Source organism: Pagrus pagrus (genome assembly GCF_965226575.1).
Source record: "Pagrus pagrus genome assembly, chromosome: 1".
Lineage (NCBI taxonomy): Eukaryota > Metazoa > Chordata > Actinopteri > Spariformes > Sparidae > Pagrus > Pagrus pagrus.
Genome location: NC_140185.1, coordinates 12,309,620 through 12,325,012, shown reverse-complemented (window position 1 = coordinate 12,325,012; position 15,393 = coordinate 12,309,620). Strand labels below are relative to the sequence as shown.

Here is a 15,393-nt window from a genome sequence, read left to right as displayed (position 1 = left end):
TGCACACGGGGTCTGAATAGGCTCAGGGTTTATTATTAGACCATGGTCCAACCACACACCCACTTCAGTTTTAAATAGAAGAAACACAACTAAGCCTACATCGTTTTAGTGCAATGAAAGTCTTGATATTTGGCTTTCTCGTTCCCTCGTCTGTTTTTTTCCTTCTTATTTTGGTTTGTTTCCTCTGTACTCTCTGCTACTCACGCATTGAGAGGCGAAATGAGGCACACTGGAAATTTGCAGGCTGACAATGGAAGACAGCTGCTCTTGCTGCATAAGTCTTTCATGAGCTGAATTAGTCGTACAAGCCTTTGCTCCCTTCCCCCCACACATGCCTCCCTCATAGCAAGCTGATCCAGACACAGCAACACACCTCGCATAAAGCTTAGGAGGGAGAGAGAGACAAAGCATGACAGGGGCTTTGTTTGACAGATCTGTGACTGCTTTTTGGAAAAGTAGCCCAACATATTTTGTGTCTCTGTAGAAAAACATCACATCGACTCTTAATTTATGAGGTTGTTTTTGCTTAAACAGAAGGTAAAATTCAGTTTCTAAAATAATACTGATGTTTAAAATAACCGTTACCAAGTTTAAGGGGCTGAATGCTTTTAAAGACTGCAAATGTGACCCATGAAATTCACATTTTTCGATTCATTGGAAAGAAATTCAGTCAAAACCATTTATGTACCAGGAGCCTCTGATCTTCACAAACTAAATTACAACAATAATGTCTAAACTGATAAAACAGAATCATCAAGACTCACTTTTCAGAGATCAAAATCTATAAAAACACAACACACATCAATACAATTACACCGATTAAAGAAATCCAACATATTTTATAATACCAAATACAAAAGAGATAGTTTTCAAATTATGACTATGAAACCTAATGAAAGAAAAATACTTGAAAGACTTAGGGTGCTATTACTCATAGAATCACCAAGTCTCGAGATTTATATGCACCTTGATCAGCTTTGGGGAAATTGTCAAGTATGATTTAAAACATTGTTCTGCTGATTAAGACTGCCGATTATCAAAAACACTTGTGATAATAAATATTTTTTGGAGGATCCAAAAAGGTCTGTATGACAGAAACAGTAAGCGATAACACAACTGACAGGGAAACTGCCTGTTGGTGAGAATTCAAGGAGAATAAACGGAAAATCATCAAAAGGTCTGATGAAAAACTTCCAATAAGGCTCTCAGCACCGAATTTGATCCTTTCACTACTCAGACCAGTTGCACTCACTCCAACCACAACTCTCCAGTCTCCACTGCGCTTGTGGTAAAAGCAAGCTTACTTTATACTTAATATCAAAAGTGACAACAAATCCCCAAAGCCTTCTGGAAGCGGTGAGATGGAACACAAATCAAGCTAAACATTCACTAAGGTCAAGGTGAGTACAGGCAGCATTTATTACTGGAAAGACCTGGTTACTGTATTAAATATTCCCAAACAAAAAGCCTGCGGTGCCTCTCGACAAGGATTTCCTGAGCAACAAGACCATAAACTTTGTGGGCCACGGCATTCTTCTTCTAATTCAATATCTGATATGTGGTCTGCAGTGTGGGCTGGGTAATCTGGTTTAATGGTGGCTTATGCTGTAACAATTCTCTGATATGGATTTCCAGAGTTAAGGTTGATGACTCGTCTACAGCTATGTGAGTCTAACAAAAATTTACAACAAAGACGAGGTGATGGATATAAGCTACTGAAATTACTACAAGGAGGATAAAAGTTTAAATTATGTGCATATTTTTGTCTGATAAAAACACTCAAGTTGATCAGGGTCAATTTTACATTACCAGGATAAATGTGAGTATCCTCACATGAGTTACCTGAAGAATCTGTCTAGCTTTAAAAATGGTCCTATATTGATTATATATTATACTGAATACTTTGTTATTGCAACAAGGGGAAGCCTGCATCTTCCTGCAAATTCAAAATCCTAAACCCATCACCAAGGCTGAAGGCTCAGCTTGTCCACTGAATCCCCCACAAAAAAACAGATGAACAATAAAAAACAGCCCAGTTGCCAGGATACACTGTAAGCAGTTAACATTTCTGCAAACCACAGATAGGTCCAGGGTTGACATTTGTACCAAACGTGGCATATGACGCTCAATTTGTATGCTTATTAGCCACCAAACAAGGCTGCCAAAACACCTATCACAGTGGGATATTTTCCGCAGGAGGTCGGACAATCTCCATCCATGACATCCGTATTTTAAGCCCAAACCATGATGCTTTCCTAACCCTAACCAAATGGTTTCAGTGTGTAAACCTAACCAGTGCATAAGCACAGCAAGAGAGAAATAATAAAGTTCAACCTAAACAAATGTTAAGTTCCTACATAAAGAAAAGTTCGGTTTTAACTTATCTCTGGTTTTGCAGAAACATATTCAGCAACAATTATTCTAGTGATTGGATTGAGGAAAAACTAAAAAATGATGTACGATTGTGATGTGAGGATGTGCCATTTTAAGAGTTTTAAGCATATTTATATGATTACTGGCATAATATCTTTATTATTTTTGCTTTGTGCTTTTTTTTCCCAATTGTGACATTAAACCTTTCTTTCGTTCCATGTCTGAATGGAAAGATGGTATACTAGGATCTTGAAAAGTAAGCAATTTTCCAACTGTTTCAATTTCATTATCGTCACTGGCTGGTCTACCTCCAAAAAAAAGGAAATAAGATTTTGATTTAGCAGTGTTTTGGGTTTGTACCAAATGACAAGAGAGAGCCAACGAATCTTGGAAGCTGTGTGTAAGTGAGATGGAAGCATTTAAATCTTATTCCCATCTCAGAGTCGATCTCCTTATAACTGCCATGAGGTTGTGTTCATCAGATAAGCCCCCATCCATCTACATAATCATTAATATGCATGTTTGTGAACATACAAGAGATGTGGTGTATGGCAATTATGTTGTTATGCTGGGGGATATTTTATAATGATTGAGTTTCTAACACTGAATATCTCTGAAAGGTTTGAAGGTTAAACTATTGGATGCCAAGCAACCCTAAGAAAGTGTTTTTTCACCCTACAATCCAAAAGCACTTAATCGCTGTATGCAACCGCCATTAAGATGTGACATTTGAAAATACCAGCTATGTGCTGTTTTTTATTTGTTCCCCATCTTGTGATTACACAAGCCATTTTGATTTCTGTTGATTCTACTCACTGTTTTGATTTGCAATGGCATGTCAGTGAGGGATAAGACAGTGTAAACCTTGAAAATCTGTGGTATGCACGGTATGTGTCTTGGTCTGCTGCAAAAAGGAGTAACCCTGGGACATGGACGTTCACATGAAAAATAAACAAAGACCCAACCAATGTTAATATTACTGCAATCACATTTGTATATCCATTCCAACAGCTGCTCAGTGATTAAAAAGAACTCAATGGTCTATTATTACCTCACTTGATTTTGTTTTATTTTGAAGCTTTATGCAGTCTCGAGTTTTGTTTTGCCTACAAGCTCAAACCAGTTGACATTATTTGGAAGGCAGCAGCTAATGGCAGCTGTGGAAAACAATTAGTGTCAAATGTTTTCTCCTGTAGTAGTGAGGGACTCCCTGAGGGCGAACGCTTCAAACAGGCAGAGGAAACAACGCAGAATTCACAACAGAACTGAAATAAGGCTGGGAGATAATTGATCAACTTTGTGTGGAATTAAATACTGAGAATATGAAAATGTTATATTTGTATTTAAAACTGTTTCCCAAATTTGATTCCATGAAGGCTGTGATTAAAAACTCAGTTATTCAGTGAACATCGCATTGAACATAATTTGAATTGCAAGGGCCTGGTTATACTTGACGAGGACTAGACGAGGACTAAAAATGTCATACTTCTTCAAACCCTGGCTCCCCTCTCACCTCTGCAAAATTTACCATTCACACCTTGAAGTGGGTGTAAATGTCAGATTGATCGAAGTTATGGGTAATTCGCACTGAAGCTTCGAAGCCCCAAAAATGGTATTTGGGACAGCCCTAGTACAAATATATGTCAGCTTTAAATGCTCAAAATACATGTTTGTACAAAGTCTTACGGAGATCTCACATATCTGAACAATGATACGAGCCTCCAGTACACTTTAAATAAAAAAAGGATAAGAGTGAGCTCCTGCTGTCTAATCATTTCCGTTAACAAAGCAACAACTCTGCTTATCGCCACAGAATTAGCTTTACCGAGGGCTTCGACAGGTAAGCTAACAGGCTCTCTTTGATGTAATTTACTCCCCTTCTTAAAATAACTTGCAGTCTGTCTTCTGTTCCAGCGCCTTTAAAATGGCACTACTTAAAAGGAAGGAGCTGTAACACAATAGCAGCCGTCTGTCAGGCACAGGCAGAGAGAGAAAACTCCAGCTAGTCGAGCCGGACATCAGCAGCATAGCAGAGCGGTGGCTGAGCTCTTTCATTCAAGTTCAGCCTTTCCTTTCTGTCCCCCCTTTTCAAAGTAACATTGCCAATGTAATTTTCCATGAGAGCTGCTCCATTTATCAAGGCCAGTGGCACATTGAGGCAGCTGACGAATGCCTTGCTCCTCTAGATTTGTATAATGAGAGGTGGGAGTGTGAGACACACTCAGAGGTGGTTAGCACTTGTAAGAAGGAAGTAGAGATGATTTATTCAGCATCCGAGAGCCAGTGCTTTGGGGAGCTTTAACTTAGGACACAGACAATGTAGCCACGCTATTACACCTCTACCATGTAGACTGCTGGTGAGACACACACTGATTAATGCTTGAATTATACTGGACATGGGACAGACAGATCGCTTAAATCAACAGTCAGGTTATAATGAGGCTGACAAATTTCTAAGTGTGCATCCCAATGGTAAGTCTTTTCTTGAATAATGCTGTTTTGTTGCATTATTTAAAAGTTATAATATTTCTAATAAATAAAAAATGTATGGGAAAGTTGTATTACATTATTATATATAATAATCCTGTCACATCAATGAGAAAGCTATGTGCAGGTCAGATTATTTTCTGAATTTACATTTTACAAGCCACAAGGACAAAAAAATCTAGAGTGTATTCAACCTCAAACCCCAAACGACACTGACGGGAAGTTGTGAATCAGCTCAGTCATTATTTTCAGCCATTTCTTTTCATCAGATTGAGTCTCAAGTTTTGTACAGGCTGCCAGGATTTCTAGCCTGTGGACAGCCAACGCTCGCTATTATGGCTAGTGTATGATGAAGAATGGGATTCTACTGTCATATCTGTGACAAACAACAGTCATGTGAAATGCTCCATCTAAGCATGGGGATTATGGTTCTGGCTGATGTTATGGTGGAGTTCAGGATGAGAGTCTGTATGAGACTGATGTGTTGCAGTTCTGTCAGTCCAGTGGGGGTGAAACTTTTGACTGTTGGCAGTGGGAATATCTGTTACAGAGCCACCACAGTTTCAGTTCAAAGGGCACGTGGAATACACTCAACATGGAGGCTAACTGTAACTACTGATTTTTAGAAGTGTTAACTAATGCTTGTCACTAATGCTGAGGTCTCCCAACCCAGAGGAACAGCACTGGGCAAGCATTTTTGCATAGTGGTCACAGGGTCAGGGTTACTTTTTCTCATACACAATCATTGCAAAAGAAGAGACTAAAAATAACAACTACATATTTCTGAGTGTAAGAAAAACTTTCAAAATAATTTGATTGTAAACTGGAGACAAAACCAGTTGCTTGCTAACTGCCAATAGACCTCGAAGAAGAAGAAGAGGCAGATCAAGAAGCAGAAGAAGCAGAAGAAGAAGAAGAAGAAACTGAAGTCACCTTCAACATCTTTGAGACAAAATTATAGAGAGGAATTCGACTTGTTTAAACAGCCTCTTCAGAATCAGTCATGTGAGATAAATGTTCGCTATGTCAGAACCCATTCGAAAGAGATGTTTCCATCTCCCATTACGTACATTAACTCTCTTTTCAGAAAAACAAAAACCACCTCAAGTGAAAGGAAAAACTTTGTTTGCAAAATTGAAGAAGCTTTTTTAACGTCCATAAACCTTTTTTAACATGATCCTTAAAGATGCACAAAAAAATACAACGCTGGAAAAGTGGCTATAGGTGTCAACATTAGATTTGGATCCATCCATACTATTGCTGGGCTTTGCCTTGTTCTGCCCATCTTATGTGATGAAACAGTCCAGTTTCTCCATGTTGGCGTAAGCATGGCAAACTGACTCACAACCTCCAAATGACACCAAATGTTTTTCAGTAATTTTGCTTGGTTAGGGGGAAAAAGGCTCTTCCTGATGCATTTTTACGACATCCATTAACTGGGTTTGCCAACCTAAAAACTGTTGATTTTCTGCTGCACTATAATCACGTCCTTTTTTCCATCAAGCTTTCAAGGATACCTCTCACCAGCTCGCTGTTTGAAAGCAGTTGTGACCTCTCTCCTTTATTCAGTGCCTTCAACCAATTCATGTGGCTCCCCCTCAAAAGCCTTTTCATTTTAAATACATTATGATTACAAAGACTTTCCAGAAAATTTCCTTTCAGAGCAGTCAGCCCAAGGAGCCTCTACAGCTTGTGTTCATGACTGGGTGTCCTGGATTTAAGGAATCAAACAGGCTTCCTCACAGCCCATCCCCCATGCCACTTTCAGAGCAGCAGGAAAAACGACGAAGGCGTGCTTTGCACCAGCTCCCTCCCCCACACTCTGCTCCACCAGGCATTGCTGGGGCTTGTGGGATTAAGAATGGAACACGATGACAGACAAAAACAGTCCTCAGCACCTCCCTGCTCTGCTGTCTTTTATACTGCCAGAGCATGAAAAGGCTGCTATGAGGCATACAATAGGCACAGTGATAGATCAACTCTATGAGTGAAGAAGATAAGTGTGGGTGAACAGATACAAGAATCTGTATATTGTTCTTGTAAGATAACGTCAGCGTTGAAATTGTGTGAAGAAAATAAAGTGGAACACGATGTGACATTTACTTCACAGTCGTGATGTGATGTGATGTATATGGCTGACAATTATATTCATGTATGACATTGGTAATTGGCTTTACTGACTCACGTACAGTACATAACACTTCCATGGTTATTTGCAGCTCATTTTGAACAAGGAATAAGAAATGTTTAAAATATGAAAGCCCTTGTGCATCCTTTTAAAATAAATCAAGCCTGTGTGGGCTATTTCCTGTAGCTGGCCTCTGCATCATGTTCGTCAAGGGTACCCTTATTCAATGTGTGGTACTAAAAGAGCGAACAGCAGTAGGTCTTTTTATGCATCACATGTCAGGCTGCAGCTTCAGGGAACAGAGTGCATCTCCAAGCCTGCTGTAAGCGACAGGCGATCACAAAGCACAACTTCAAGAACTCTACAGTGTTCAGTCCTAATGTATGAATTCATCCCATGATGATTACATAGATGAAAGCATGTATTGTCTCAAACCAAGACACATTTAAATGACAGTTCTTTCAAATAAGATGTTTAGGGTACCAGCAGGGCTGCAACTAATGATTACTTTCATTAAGGATTAATCTGCCGGTTATTTTCTTGATTAGTCAATAACTTATTTGGTCTATAAAACATCACAAAATGGTCATAGGAGTAAAGAAACCAGAAGATATTATCTTTTAAGCAGGAATCAGAGAATTTTGACTTTTTCCCCCCTTAAAAATGTATTCAAACTGATTAATTCATAATCAAAATAGTTGAGTTAATATAATAGTTGACAACTAAATGAATAACTGATTTACCTCTAGGCACAAGTAAACTTTTATAGCACTCACTCGAAATCCTCCAAACTTGCAGGCTAGCTAGCATAACTCGATTTAGGGTTCAATTTTAAAAACAGAACTGTTTTCACGTTGTATTTTTGTCATAAGAAACTAATTTTGAAATTAGCTAACTTTATTGATATAAATGTATTTAAAGCTGCGTTTTACTTTTGTCAACTTCATACAAAATATTGGTTGTCAGCAGCAACATTATAAATAGTAGGATCATGTTGCAACACAAGCCTACCAGCTGTCAACTGCACATGTCCCCATTAAAACCAGGACTTAATAATTGCTTTCAACAAAAGACAAATAAAACACAGGACTAGTCAGAGAAATAATGTAAAACAACACCAAACAATTATATACAGCATCAAGAGAGTCAAAAGAAAAACGTACCTTTTCATTTTTCACCTTTTTTAGTGTCTTGCATTCACTATTCCCATTTTCCACCTCCTCTGGTTCAGTTTTTGCGGTCAATGCTGGTACTATCCCAACAGGTTCAAGTGCAATATTCCCCATTTGATTGGCTTCTGCCAAGTCTGTTGATTGTGTGTTCTCAAAGGACGCATTACGACTATTCCCCAAAGCAACTTGGGTTTGAGACACAACATCCTTCTCCGCAGCAGCTATTGCCACGACTGGGGCTCCATCTGTTTTGTCCTTCTTACTTTTCCCACTAGCCCCTTCTTTCTCTTTTTTACCACTCATAACACCTCTGGAGGCTTTGCCCCCTTTTTCCATGTTCTTCCCAGAGGTGGAATTGTTGCCAGCAGCTCCTGCACTGGCTGCTGTGCCTGTTGGCTCCCCTTGAGTCCGCCCTGTAGTTTCTTTTTTACCCCCATCTCCTGCTGAAGCTTTGCTACTATTGTCTTTAGAGTTCTTGCTGCGCTTGTATTTGGATTTGCTTTCCTTGCCTTGAGAGCCAGACACTGGACTAACAAACCTGATGTTGTCAGGCAATGCTGCCACTGCACTGGGTGGTGCCGCCATGCCGTCCTTGGTGCCAGACATCTCAAGTTTGTCCTTCTCTAAGTCAGCGTCAAGGTCAATAATCAGATTTCCAACACCGATATCCCACTCATCCCCGCTGTCGTAAGTGTCCACCGCATTAGAGTCCACACCTTTCCCGCCTGCAGTGCCACCACTTAGGGACATTTTAGTGCCAACGGCCCAGGTTTGCCTCAGTGAGGTCCGACACCCTCTCAGACGGTTGGGACTCAGGGGCAAGGGTTAGAGAATCCTCACGTTCTACTCGTTCCTGTCCCATTTATCCACATTTTGTCCTAGAAAGAAGAAGAGAGGAACATTAGTCTAATAATTCTGACATATAAATAGTAGTACTACAGCTCTGCCATCACAGAACAGCATTTCATTGGGTACAAAACACAAAAATCTTTTGATCACGAGCCAGTAATTCTCTGGTGATCACTGCGCAAACCACTATGGTAATACCCACTGGTGTGACAGCACTGCTCCGAAACCCTCTCTTCATAATCACTTCCCACAGTTGTCATGGCAACCATGGGAAATGTAGCTTAAATCCTGCTTTGACAGCCAAGGTGGCCCCACTGTTCTGAATGACTGGCTCTCTTTTCACAAGGCACTGCTGATAGTGTCACTGATGATAAATAAGGAGTAGCTGGCCTCACACACCCCCGCGCGGTTTATGGAGCCGTGCCTTTTCAACTCGAGAGCACAATGGTAATCTTGCATTAACAGAGCAGCTTAAAAACATGAATGAAGCAGTGTGTGCCTCAGGAGAACATCCGTTTGGTGTATTTTCTTACACAATATGGCCAAAAAGGTCACAATGTGTCACCTTGTTACGGGTGTGTTGAAAAGAGCCTTAAGACAGGAAGGTTTACAGATACAGATAACTCAGATAAGCATTCATTTAAAAGGTCCTTTAAGTCTGTTTGTAAAGCTTTCTTTGTAAAATACTTTGCGCTTGCAGCGAGTAACAGGAAAAACCTGAAACATAAGCATGTTTGTTTCTGTGTTCGTCGGGAGTGAGTTGCTGTCAAGGGGTTTCTTTAGCAACTTTACTGTGTTTTTTGTTTATCCACTACATTCAAATCTTGTCGTGGAATTTACATGTAAAGCACATAGAGTTTCCCTTGTGAATAACACATGCTATGCAAATACAGTTTGCCCTGGCAGCTACATCAGTGTGACTGTTGCTCTATAATACTCGCCTTCAGCACCCGCCAATTAGTTTTCCAATTTAAAAAAACACAACTAATGGTGTGTGGATTAGTAGAAATCTTCTGTGAGGAAAAATGTTGAATATTCTTAAAATGTATTCTTGGATGATGAAAATAATGACCGTTATTACCATGCATGTACAAACGGAGTCTTGTAACCGTTCGATTTCATTGTGTACTAGTTCTAACAGCCTATCAGCCAATCCAATACAAGAAGTACTTGATTTGTATTTTAGGGGAAAAATGTATCATTGCACCTTATAGTACCCTACCCTAATTCTTAAATCAAGAACTTGCAGTACTTTCAGACCACCGGCTCAATTTAACCCCCCAGAAGCTGCAGCCTCAATAAACTGGTGTTGAACATGAGGATGAATCTGTACCATAAAGAGTAAACTTTCTGACATTTCTTATTCCTTTCTTTTCAGTCCCCTGAGAGCTCACTACATGTTGTCGGTAAATTATTAATACATCTGTAGATTTCATCTCCCGTTGTGATAAAGAACGTGACGGATAAGAAAGCCTGAGCACAAAAGATCCTGGAGTGGTGATGAGATCAATATCGCCTCAAACAGGCATGAATTCTGAAGATTTTCTTTGTGCTGCAGAGACCCAACCAGTGCACAGTGTAGTCCTCGATAGACATTATTATGAAATTATGTATATTGATTCTTAATTCTGATTTGCAGCTATTGTGTGTTTGTTTGCAGATTAAGTAATGAATTCTGAATTTCCTGGTGGATATTTGACATCTTCTCTCATGAGACTTGCAGAGCTGTGCTAACAAACAAATCTTTGGCCACGATATTTTATTTCATTAATGCACCATCTTTAACATCTTTATGTTGTGTCTGATGCGTCTTTAATTAGAATGCACAACACAGTTAAGCTAAGATAAATTACTAAAATTACCCCATTGGAGTACTGTGGTAATTAATTGATAAAACGTGAATTGCTCTGAGATTTATCCTTCAAAAAATGTTTACAAAATAGAGAAATTCTCTACATTTTAAAAATAATTAATAGAGATCCATAGGAATGAATCCTAAAACCTGGAAATAAGTTTGCATTTTTGTATCTCCTGTTCCCTCATCTCGAGGGTCAATAAGTTTTTAAGGTTTTCGGTTAGATGTCCAAAATAAAGTGGTTTAGGCAAGCTTCTAAGATTTTCACATTTTGTTCTACATCATAAAATGTGTCACTAAATTGTGAATTATATAGATTTTATGTGTCTTAATAAAGGCGATGGCTAACAAGTGGCTAAATGTGACTACAGCATTTGTTGAAGACATTAAACGTCATTAAACTCATCTACTCACTCAATTACAGACTATTCTAACTCTAACTTTCGTACTTGTAGATTGATCAATTTGTAGTATAAGTGTAATGTTTAGTGTAATTGGAAACTTGTGTGATGAAGTCATGCAAGTGCAATGTAGTTGGTTTATCACCCAACATCTGGCGATTTCCCTTAGGATTCAAAAGGTGGTGTTGATTTGTGAAGATTATCTTGCAGAACAAAGTGTGTTAGTATCATAAACTTGTGTTCACAACAGAGCTTATTTTCTGCAAAAATCCAAAATTCAATTGAAAAATCCCATAGATTTTTTGTCGAGGGAAACGGGGTGATGCTAACTTTTGGCTCAGCCTACAAAAATACGGCATCCCTGCCGCTCTTTATTAAATAACTGAACCACAGAATGGATGAGATTTTTTTAAGATATTGAGATATCAAGCTTTAATTGTGGAAAGTGTTGAATATTTAGGTTCTACCCCTTTGATAGAATTGTAAATTGCAAACCAGCCATTTAACCACAAACTCTGAAATTATTACAAATTCACTTCACACTCCTAGATTAATAGCCTTGTGTAAATACGGCTCATCCTGATGAGCTTATCAAATCAAATCCTGAAGCTTCTTCAATAACTATGACAGCATCCAAAGAGATTGTACGGGGATATCAGCACATTTTCTGCTTCATTACTCTAAGCAGTACAATTAAATATCTCTATAATGGAAGAGCTCAAAGAAATGTTCTATAAACCCTTTAGTCCAGTTGTGATATCACACACCAGACTGTTCACAAGCCCATCTTCATCTTCCTCAAGAAAGCGATATAAAATTCAAAAACTGCATCTGTTGCAGTACACATGTGAGTTATCCGGTCTTTAAAGCTTAATTGTTCCCATCGACTAACAGAAAAGTAGTCATTTTGCACCATCTACCATTACTCAGCCCTCATTAGTGCAGTGCAAAATGGCAGCTGGATCACATAATGCACAGAGCTCATGTTGATTCAGTTAAGGGGCCATTCATATCACCCCCAGCAGTGACAGAGGTAAAACTGTTGAACAATCATTTGATCACCGGGCCTGCTTATTCCTCACAGATGGCTCCCCAAAGGAACAACAGTCAGTGGCAGGTTTTGGAGGGTGGAGAGATGCAGCTGTCCCTGTTTGACTGGGTAAACAGTTGTGAGGTCTAATTTGTCCAACACCTCCACAAAGGAGAGGTTGTAACTCTATCGGCAGTTGACCTACTGTACTGCCCTTAGCTGGAACTGCAGCGCAAGCCCTTTTGAAAAAGCCCCACTGAGGAAATGTCCCAGCGAGTGCCCCGTTGAGCGAAAGGCATGCAGGCTGTGCAACTCCCAGAGTGCTTGTCCTTTTTTTCACAGATCCAGTTTCAGTCAGCAATCTATCACAGAGGCCACATAAGTTGCAATGAAAGTGCAGAAAAGGATAGGAGGAGGCCATTTCTGGTCGATTTGCTGTGAAATACAACCAAATCAGACCTGGCATAATGTCGTTTTCTGCATGTGACTGTTAATAACACCATCTGTGCATGAAATGTTTGTCTATGTTCGTGCACCAACTCTGTTGAGTCAAACAGCACAACAAAGGACTTGCTTAGCTATTTTTACTGACTGTTCATATGTGACAGACTAAGCTATAATTTTAATTGTCATTTAATCTGTCAGTAATTGTCTTGATTAACTGATTAGATGTTTGATCTATAAAATGTCAGTAAACATGGTGAAAAATGCCACACACAGCCTGAGATAACGTCCTCAGAAGTTCTTGTTCTGATCACAACCCAAAGATATTCAGTTTACTGTCAAAAAGATAGTACGTAGTAAAGAAACCAGAAAATATTAGGGCTGGGCAATAAATCACAATATATAATATGCCATTCTTGTGATACGAGACATATTCTATTGATTTCAGATGTCATCGTAATGTGATATCGTGCGTTTTCTTTTACTGGTTTTAAAGGCTGCATTACAGAAAGGTGATGTCATTTCCTGAATCATGACATTATTTTAAAGGCAAATCTTTCAGTCCTCACTGCAACTAATGATTATATTCTTTGTAGATTAATCTGTCAGTCATTTTCTCCATAAATTGATAAGTTGTTTGGGCTATAAAATGCCATAACCACGTTAAAAAAAAGTTTTTAATTTGGTTATCAATGTTACCCAAAGTCTAAAATGACTTACTCAAATTTCTTGTTTTCTCCACAACCCATTAAAAAAGAAAATATTCATGTTTAAGAAGCTGCTACAAAGGAATTTGGACTTTTTTTCCATGAAAAATGCTATCATCATAGTGGCCTTTTTAGCAACACAACAACAGACAACTCTCCAAAAAACATGGAGTTCACCAAGTATATATCAGCTTTTTTCTTTTTTTTTCCAAAACCAACAGAATCTGCAGAATCTGATGGATAACACATGTTCAAGTCCTGGATGTCACAGAGCAGAACAGATAATTACAGTTTGAATTGCACCGATAAAAAAACAGCTCAGCTCAGGCATAAATGAGATATGCCCTCAAATTAGGCATGTGTCGACAGGAACATTTCACAGTGTGATTATCTAGGCCAGAACAATCTCAGTACATGATATTATCGCAATAATTACTGAAGCAAGATGAATATCTTCAAACAGTATTAAAACGGAGCTACTTTAATGACAGACATCATTGTTTCACTCAGTTTTAAAACACGGATTTAAGGAAATACCTTCATTAATAATAATAAATGCCATGAGTGTTGCTTTCGCCTTGATAATTCTGTTTATTTATTGGTGTGCCGCTGGGCCCAGGCCTTTGTTCACTGTTGTTACTGCTATAATTACAATCATAAAAACTTGCATTATGCTATGCTGTTTTTATTCCTTATTGAGGTATGTGTGTGGTCATAATGGTTATTGTCTTATCTCTGCTCCCAATACACCAAAGCTCATTAATGGCTGAAAAATGCTTCTCCAAAGTTACTTTAAATTGCCTTGCAGAGATGCAGAGAGGAGTCTGGTGTGTCGTAGCTCACAGAGGAGATTTAAACACCTCAAAAATCTCGACTACATGCCCTGCATAGCTGTAGCTCTGTGTATCAAACAAGCGCTGACTGGTTGAACAGTGAGGGATATCCAGGAGCACTGAGGTTGAGCCAACAACCCATACACAAGTAAAACAATAAACCAATCAAATGGCAAAAGCAAATACATGGTTTGTTTGTTTTCTGTCAATATCATATCCTTTTAAAATGAAAATGTTGACTTTGGTCAGGAAAATAAGCACTTTTAAAGACATATTGTTGAACTCTAACTTGTGTGTGACATTTATTTTTTCCTACAGACTAGGGCTCAATCCTATTTTCAAGTTTTTGCTATTTTTTGGCCTTTATATGCCATCATAGGGGGGATGTAACATTGAAAAACATGCGAAAATGCGGTACTGTCGTGAACCAATGAGTACAAAACAATGTGAGGGTAGCGAGTTAGCTTGTTAGCTACCGAGAGATCAGCAAACTGATTGCAACAGTTTCATTCATGTTATAAAGTAAAGGACTGTAATACATTGAAACAACAGAGAGTTCTTATATAGCCCTAACACTTCGTCCTACCCCTCAATCCCAGCAAGCATCTGGAACTCTTACCCCTAGATGTAAACACACAAAATTGGTGTATTGGGTTTGGGCCTGAATGATTGATTATCAAAAATACAATCAATAGATTATTCTTTAATTAAAATATTGAACTGCCCATTATCAGCCGACTGAAAATATGTATAGGAACAAGACCTACACATACTCGCCAACATAAATCATTTATAGGTAAGTGTTTACAAAGTCCATCTGAAATGCCTTCTGTATACAAGTCACTTAGATAGAATGCATGAGTTGTTAGCAGATGAAAAAGCATCTGAAGCACCAACATAGGCAGGAAGAAAACAAACATGAATTGAATGCAGTGTCTGGCAATGTGCATCCTTTTCTCCGCAGGTCATTTAAAAGGCAGCTTCCCATCCAGAGAGCGCCACAGTAACCTCCATGTAATTGGATTGTGTGCTTGAGCTGATTACCAAAATAGAAATGCACCCAGCCAATCCAGGTGATGGGAATCAGGAGTCTGCGGGTCAGCCAGTATCTTTA

The 15,393-nt window shown here is 38.9% G+C and overlaps 1 protein-coding gene across 4 annotated transcripts in view; it reads right to left on the bottom strand.

Moving 5' to 3' along the window:
- The window catches only part of znf609b (zinc finger protein 609b), an 88,050-nt gene that overhangs the window by 51,817 nt on the left and 20,840 nt on the right, over window positions 1–15,393 (bottom strand). For 3 of the 4 annotated variants that reach the window (XM_084362207.1, XM_084362209.1, XM_084362208.1), the window contains one exon: window positions 8,152–9,038. In XM_084362207.1, the coding sequence (XP_084218333.1) occupies window positions 8,152–8,910 (759 nt within the window). In that variant the 5' untranslated portion in view covers window positions 8,911–9,038. The remainder of the gene's footprint in view (window positions 1–8,151; window positions 9,039–15,393) is intronic. The other variant, XM_084362210.1, reaches the window with a different exon arrangement.